Source organism: Cynara cardunculus (assembly GCF_001531365.2).
Source record: "Cynara cardunculus var. scolymus isolate 2C chromosome LG 10, CcrdV1, whole genome shotgun sequence".
Taxonomy (NCBI): domain Eukaryota; kingdom Viridiplantae; phylum Streptophyta; class Magnoliopsida; order Asterales; family Asteraceae; genus Cynara; species Cynara cardunculus.
In genome coordinates, this window is record NC_037537.1 from 21,263,327 (window position 1) to 21,271,215 (window position 7,889).

General features: G+C 30.8%; 1 protein-coding gene across 1 annotated transcript; it reads left to right on the plus strand.

The window, feature by feature from the left end:
• Positions 1-4,368: 4,368 nt before the first annotated feature.
• On the plus strand, positions 4,369-5,524 carry LOC112519267 (ras-related protein RABA5c-like). Its single transcript, XM_025127294.1, has 2 exons — positions 4,369-4,811; positions 5,157-5,524. The coding sequence occupies exons 1-2, from the start codon at positions 4,478-4,480 to the stop codon at positions 5,474-5,476; spliced, it is 654 nt and encodes a 217-aa protein (XP_024983062.1). The 5' UTR covers positions 4,369-4,477; the 3' UTR covers positions 5,477-5,524.
• The last annotated feature ends 2,365 nt before the right edge of the window (positions 5,525-7,889 follow it).

Genomic DNA, 7,889 nt, shown 5'->3' on the forward strand with positions numbered 1-7,889 from the left:
AAAAAATAAAAACTTTTAAATAATTGATTTGATATTAACATTGATATATTTTTCTTCAAAATACACCATACATTACAACAACACTAACATATGACCATAAGTTAAATAATTTAATCTCTTCAAAATAAATATTAATGATAAAGAGATAAATATATAAACGAGCCATGAATTGTAGCCACGTGTCATGGGTATTTAATGTATCACCGAAGAAGAAAAATGGGTAGCATGTGTAGGCGGGTCCTCTCGTTTTAATTTTAATTTATTTATACAAGAATATATACTATATTATAAAATATTTGATAAAAACTCTTAAAAATCATATTTTATATTTGAAGTACCGTTTATTGATATATATTACTTAAAATTTATTATTATAAATAAATTGTTCATAAGTATAACTTATTAAGCTTCATTGTTTGAATTCGTGTAATTAACTGTAGATAAATATAATTAAATACAAGATAAATTTTTTATTTTAAATATAAAATCTAAAATATAATTAGGATAATTATTAAGTTCTAACAAAATACTTAGTTATTGTCTTTATAAAAATTATATTATTAAATCAAAAATAAATTACTTCGTTATGAAACATAAATTAAATTATAATAAAAAATAAATTAAAAAAATACACACAAAAAAAGACCTTTTATATATATTTTTTATTTTTATAACATTATTATTTGATTAAAATCACATAAATTCATATTATAACATCGATAGAGACCAAAAAAACAAAAAAAAACATTGAAATCGAAATATATCTCGTTGCATTACGCAATCGTCTTTCTAGTATTAAAAATACAAGACATATTTTATCTCAATTACTGCAAATGTATTTGAATCGATAAAATATTCTAGATTATTTTATTAAAACTTCGGTTATTATTTTAATAGTCCAATTTATATAATTGTATTTAATGCATTTTAATTACAAGGATGATGCCTAATTGGTTTGAGTTTGACTCCAAATGTCAAAAAGTACCATGAGTTCCCAAGTTTAAATCCAATGAGGAATAAAAATCACCTTGTGGCGACGGATGTTCAAATGCGGTGACTATGGGCTATCTGTAAAGCAGATGATCGATATGAGATTAATCGGCTCACATAACGGATTGGATATCCAGGTTAATAAAAAAAAAATTAATATAGATGCAATGTGACATACAACCAGACAGTTCTCATTAAAGTAGTTTTTGATTAAATTTATTACCTATTAGCATATTAAAGAAAAAATATGGTTTTATATTAATAAAAATGTCATGGATTTAATTAAAAACTCATTTAATATTATATACCTGAAAATCTCAATTTGTTTTTTACCCATGTTTAAAGTTTACTTGTTTTTATCTGAGATCTATGTAAGATTCGTGTATATTCAGTATCGTTAATAGTCATTATAAGGTATTAAAAACAATGGTTTCGGTTTATGAATTCTCTCCATTTAGGGATTGTTTACTATCTTACTGTCTTTTATTATCCGATCTGATTATAGTTAGGGACAAAATGTTTCGTATGTGCCCCTCCCCTAATGGCCACGTCTTCTTTATCCCTTCTTCTTGGACGTGACATCTAAGAATATTCTCCACAAGTTTTTCGAGCTGAAATTTAAAATCCTTAAAAAAGTATCTTCATCTTCAACGACTTTTTTATTTTAGAGATTACAACGTTGATTATGTTATTAAAATATTTTATATCTATACTGTATTATAAAGCATTTGATAAAATAAAAATAAAAATCATTTTTATGTATGAAGTACTGTTTATCAATACATATTACTTGTAATTCAAAATTACAAATAAATTATATATAAATACAACTTATTAAAACTTTATATTTTAATCCATGTAACTAACTGTAGATAAATATCTCATTTTAAATGTAGAAATTCTGAAGTTAGTAGATGGTTTTGATGGGTGTGTGGTCAATTTTTGAATGGTTTTGAAGTGATGTTTTGTTAGGCTATGATTGGTGTTTGAAGGTATGTGTTGTCATGTTATTTAGTTTAGAATTAATAAAAGGTGTGTTTAATGCATTTCTATTTAGTATTTTCTTTTTTACACATATCAACATTAAAATCCACTATTTATATTTCAAATGCGTGACTTGACTCCATGCTTGACATTAAAAGGGTTACAAATAACAGGGTTGGGTTCCAGTGAGAAGGATAATTATGATGAGAAGCGTAAGAACTTCATTTTTGAATGCACATTAGGATGAGATTCGTCGAGATGCACCAGATCGATCTTCGTATCAAATGCGATTTATGGGTGGGTTTGAGTAAAAAGGTGATCAAGAATCCAGATCAGTTTTTACTCTTCTTAACTTAACTCTTCTTCTTACACAATCTTTCACCACAAATAGCATTGCCTTTAGGATATTTTTATAAGAATACAAAATTGAAAATATGTGTAAAATATTTATGGGAAGCAAATAAAAATATGGTATTGTTTTGAAAGACGAATGATCGTGTGAGAAAATGAGTTAAAATGAGAAGTATAAAAACGGATCTCTATTCATGATCATTTTTAATCTCATGCTCACCTATGAATTATATTTTAAAAGGGAATTGATCTGATACATCTTGATGCATCTCATTAGTGTTAATCTTCAATTAGCATTGATCCAATGATGGAGACCCATTCGCAGTGTAACTTCTTTTCTCACCGACTCCAACCCTACATTCAAATAGGGGTATAATAATCATTTTTATTCAATTATCAATTTAATACAAACGATTTGGCAAATAACATTTTTTCAGTCAATTTTTACTGCAGTTAGATTGCTTACTTCAGTCAAACCTTTTACCCTAGTAAACACTCATCCACAAATTTTGATAAACATTTATTAGTCTCACTAATGCACGGTTTACGATTTATGCAAGGACATCTCAATCTTTTTAAAGGTCCTGTTACACCTAAAGCTTTCATTTTACATTGCAAAATGAGATAAAAAAGATACATATATACATGATGCAGAGGTGATGATGAAGCAAAATACTTTTGTCTTGTGATAGAAATTAGAGAGGCGCCGAACTGGGATACAGTTCTACATTCATTAATAAACGACCTTAAACAATGTAAAATTGGACCCTAATTTTTTTGGAAGCTCTGTTCAAAATCACACATTTAACATGTTTAAGAACGATCATGGATTTATGCACGCCGTAAATTCGAAATGATCACACATTTTATTTGATTTGTAACTTAATAATCATTAGTAACCACAAAAGTATATTGCTTTTGATAAAAAAAAATCATATAGAAGGCTCTTAGTGGTTAATAGTTTCATTAAGAGACATCTGAATAGTTAAGAGGTAAATCTTGTTTGACAAAAAAAAGTTTGTCTCTTACTAGTTCTAAAACCCTCTGATTTTATATCCCGACTCTTCCTTAACCATCAAACACCCTAATTTCATTATAAACAATTACCAAACATATATATATGTCATTTTGTACTATATCATGAGAGCCTCTTAATCATGCACCAAATTATTCAGCTACTACCAAACAATGTCTTACTCAATAGGAATGAACTTGCTACTAGAGGTGCTCAAAAACCCAGCCAACCCGATCAACCCAACCCAATGCGAAATAACCCAACCCGAAGCAACCCAATGTCTAATCGAGTTGTAAAATTGTCAAACCGTAGGCATTGAGTTACTATTATTTGAACTCAACCCAACCCGATGAACCCGATATCATTTTATTTCTTGGTTTTAATATGATTGTTGAATTTCTATTAATATATATATTAGACAATTACACTTTCATGTATGTTTTTCATATACACATATTTTCAATCTATTCATATCTCTATATAACTATCCATATATATGTTCAGTAACTGTGAATATATATATAAATTGAGAAAATTAACTGAATGTGATATACGTAAAAAATATAGATAGGTTGTATCAAATGGTTGATGATGAAAAAGAAATTATGAGTAGAGAAATAATATATTCAAGATTAGAAGAATATTTTAATATACCAAAGTATCAACCCGACCAACTCGTACGGCTTGGGTTGGGTTGCACTTTGTTTTGGGTTGGGTTAAGATTTTTCCAAACCGCAAACATTAAATTAAATTGTTCAAATGTCTTCAACTCGATTAACTTAATCCATAAACACCCTTACTTGTTAGTTGCTACCATGCCTCTTATTTTATAATTATTATTGATATTAAAAAATTAATTAGATCCAACAAATAGTGGGAAAAAAGTCTTATAAAAACCATGGTGGGAGCCACGCATTTCGATTTAAAAAAAAAAGTTACGGCGGAGTGTTAATTTTCAAAGTAATTTGGCGGCCAAAGGTGGGATCCACTAATAAAGCACACCTCTGTCTCTGCAACTCTGCCAGTCTGTTCTTCAACCGCTTCTCGCTGTCCATCTTCCCAATTCCCAACTACATTCATCACCTAATCATTTGTTAAACCCCAGATCTTGCTTCAAATTCTTCATCCGATTAAACTATGGATTCATCGGACGATGAAGGAGAGGAGTATTTGTTCAAAGTCGTCATCATCGGAGACTCGGCGGTCGGAAAATCAAATCTGTTATCTCGATACGCTCGGAATGAGTTCAATATGCACTCCAAGGCCACCATCGGAGTTGAGTTTCAAACTCAGAGCATGGAAATCGACGGTAAGGAGGTTAAGGCTCAGATTTGGGATACTGCAGGTCAGGAACGCTTCCGTGCCGTCACCTCCGCTTACTACCGCGGCGCCGTTGGCGCCCTAATTGTTTATGATATCTCCCGCGGCACCACATTCGATAGTGTTTCCCGGTGGCTCGAGGAACTCAATAGTGAGTTCAATTAACGATCTGATCTCAATTTGCTTTGTGTTAATTCGTTAATTATATGATTTAGATCACTTCATATGAATCGTTATTTGGTAGATCCAGATGCATGCAACTTTTTGAAAAACGTGATTAACTGAATTCGAACTCCATTGATCATGAATCTGTGTTCTGATGTGATCTAATTCCATTAAAAAAAAAACCCTCTGATTGGATCCATTTCGAGAGCATGTTCCTGTTCAAATCCTGAACAACTTTCTATCCAATTTCAAACTAAACGTTTCCTAACAACTTTCTATCCAATTTTTCTGTAATATCTTAACATTTGTTCATCAATGATCTATTATGCAGCTCATTCGGAGACAACGGTGGCAAGAATGTTGGTCGGAAACAAATGCGATTTGGACAACATCAGGGGTGTATCGGTGGAAGATGGCAAAAAACTTGCAGAGAAAAATGGATTGTTCTTCATGGAAACGTCGGCACTCGATTCAACAAACGTCAAAATGGCTTTCGAGATGGTGATTAAGGAGATCTATAACAATGTTAGTCGGAAAGTTTTGAATTCGGATTCGTATAAAGCCGAGTTATCTGTAAACAGGGTAACCCTTGCAAACAATGGTGATGCTGGATCCAAACAAGATCGAAGCAGATACTCTTGTTGTTCATGATTACCAAATAATCCGTTATTATTATTTTTTTTCATTATTATTTTTTCAAAATTAAATTATTTTTTGTTATTGGATTTTATGATATTGATTTGACACAGGTATTTTTTTTCCTAAGTCGTGTTTTTTTTTATTAACATGGATATACAATTTGCTATACGAGTCGACTAATCCCAAGACGACCACCTGTTTTGCGGGTAGTCCGGAGTCACCGTATTTGAACCTCCATGGCCATAAGAGGATGTTTATTCTTCCTTGGATTTGAACCTGGGACCTTCGGTCATTTTTGACCTTTGGAACTCAAGCTCAAACCAATCAGTCATCACCTTGTGAAACTTGTGGTAGGCTAATTGTTCTTTTAAGTGTTGTTAATTGCATTTTTACCTATTGATTTTTTACTTGTACACATCAATATCAAGATCTATTTTTTACATTCCTGATGCATGAAGCATTCCATTAATCTGTCCTCCATGATTTTTCACTCAACTACCTCACTTTTGTCCATGTAGCATGTCTAGTCAATTCTTTTTCAGTTTTCTCTAGACCCGTTGTACGAGACTCTCCTTAACGTTGTGTTCTCGAACTGAAACAATAAAAGGAAAATGAAAAAGACCCACGTTCTCGAAAGGTTCTTCAAACTTTTTTAGAGGAAAAAGGAGAGTAATCGGAAGAAAAAATAAACGAAAACTTTTGTTCTATAACTTTTCTCTAAATGTGGGAAGGAATCTTTGGAGGCCGTTTACCCAAATGCTTACCCGGTAAACGCTTATCAATAAGAGTCAACATTATAATTTATTTTGATGAATAAGATTTTAGTATATCAAAACATATTAAATACAACAATTTACTGGGTAAACGTTTACCTGGATAAGAGTCGATATCCTCACTTACCGGGTAAGACTCTCCATCCTTCTCATCGCTTTTATCCGGTAAGATTCTTGACCCTTTTCATGTTCATCCAATGAGGAAATTTATGCGTTAAACACTTACCAAGTAAGTGTTTAGTAAACGGCCACTCAGTAATTACAAAACTCAAAACTATCCATAATAACAAAATAAGAAAAAAGTTTAAAAAAAAACAAATATAAAGATTTTTCTTTATTAATTTTATATTATGTTTAAGAATACAAAATATTATTTTATTCTCTCCTTAAATTTGAGAACGCAACCTAAGGCTTGTTTTGTGAACAATTTAACGAGCTTAATGAAACTCATTGGTTATTCAGTTAACTATATATGATTGTTTGGTACTAACTTAATAATATAGAAAAACTTATGGGGGAGGAGTTTTGTGAAGAAAACCAAGTTTTTTTAAAAAAAAAATTGTTCCTCTTAATTAAGAAACACACTTATTTCATATATGAAAAAAAAATTCAAACAAAAACCTTCTCAGTCTAACACAGACAGATTAATTCATACAGACAGTTTTATCCTTACGGAACTTAGCGGGTGTTTACTTTTGACTAATGAACTTAATGAATATTTTCACTTATTCACACAACCATGGATGGATGCTTGCTTACGGCTTAATGATAAAATAATGGGTTTATTCAGAGAGTGTGGTGAGGCTCTTTTGTCCCACTTAAGCCAAAAAAATAGACAATTATACCCCTTCAACTCCACACTCTTATTCTCGGTGTTGCATCACCGAGAACAACACCTAAAAGCAAAACCTTCTTCTCAACTCTAATCGAAACCCTGTGTTTGGTCATTAATCTTTTTGTTTTGTTTATTTATCTTCTTTGTTCCTCTCTCCCCAACCCTAATCGAGCCTCATCCGAAGAACAACAATTTCAGTAACTTGGGTTTTTTGATATTGAAGCCAATAACATATTCACGAAACTCAATTCTAGACAGAAAATATTAAAGAAAGAAAAATTTCATTGACAGATCTATATTTTCTGTTTATAAAAATTGATAATAGGCAATGTACGCAATAACAAAATTGATCGTGATTGAGTTAAAGCAATTGTGTTGAAGTTTATGTTTAGTATGATGAGAGATGCAAACCATGTATCTGGTGAACTTAATGATAAAACAGTTATTTTTATCATTTAGATTGTTGATTCAAAAAAGAGAGTAAATAATCATACATTTTTATCTAGACAGACAAATTTATTCATACAAGATTTGATGAACAGCCCCTTGATAGAAAGCCCAAAAAAAAAGCCATTTTATGCTTTGGTTAAGGGTAGAATAAGAACTCTGGAGAAATTACATCACAGGTTTATTTTATTAGCCTTTAAATGTAAAGACCAACATTTTTTATATCTACTTTTTTAATGTTTTAGTGTTAGATTGAAGATAAAAACACCTTTATTTTTATGTTTTTAATTTCGAGTTAAAGACGTTGTTAAGTTTTACAAGTAGAATGTATTTAGTATATAAAATTGTGTGGCCCAAGCCTATTAGCTAG

Excerpts from the sequence above, each read along its gene's own strand:
- LOC112519267 (XM_025127294.1), top strand. The coding sequence starts at position 4,478 with ATGGATTCATCGGACGATGAAGGAGAGGAGTATTTGTTCAAAGTCGTC. Across the intron at positions 4,812-5,156 it reads GTGGCTCGAGGAACTCAATA|CTCATTCGGAGACAACGGTG; the intron begins GTGAGTTCAATT and ends TCTATTATGCAG.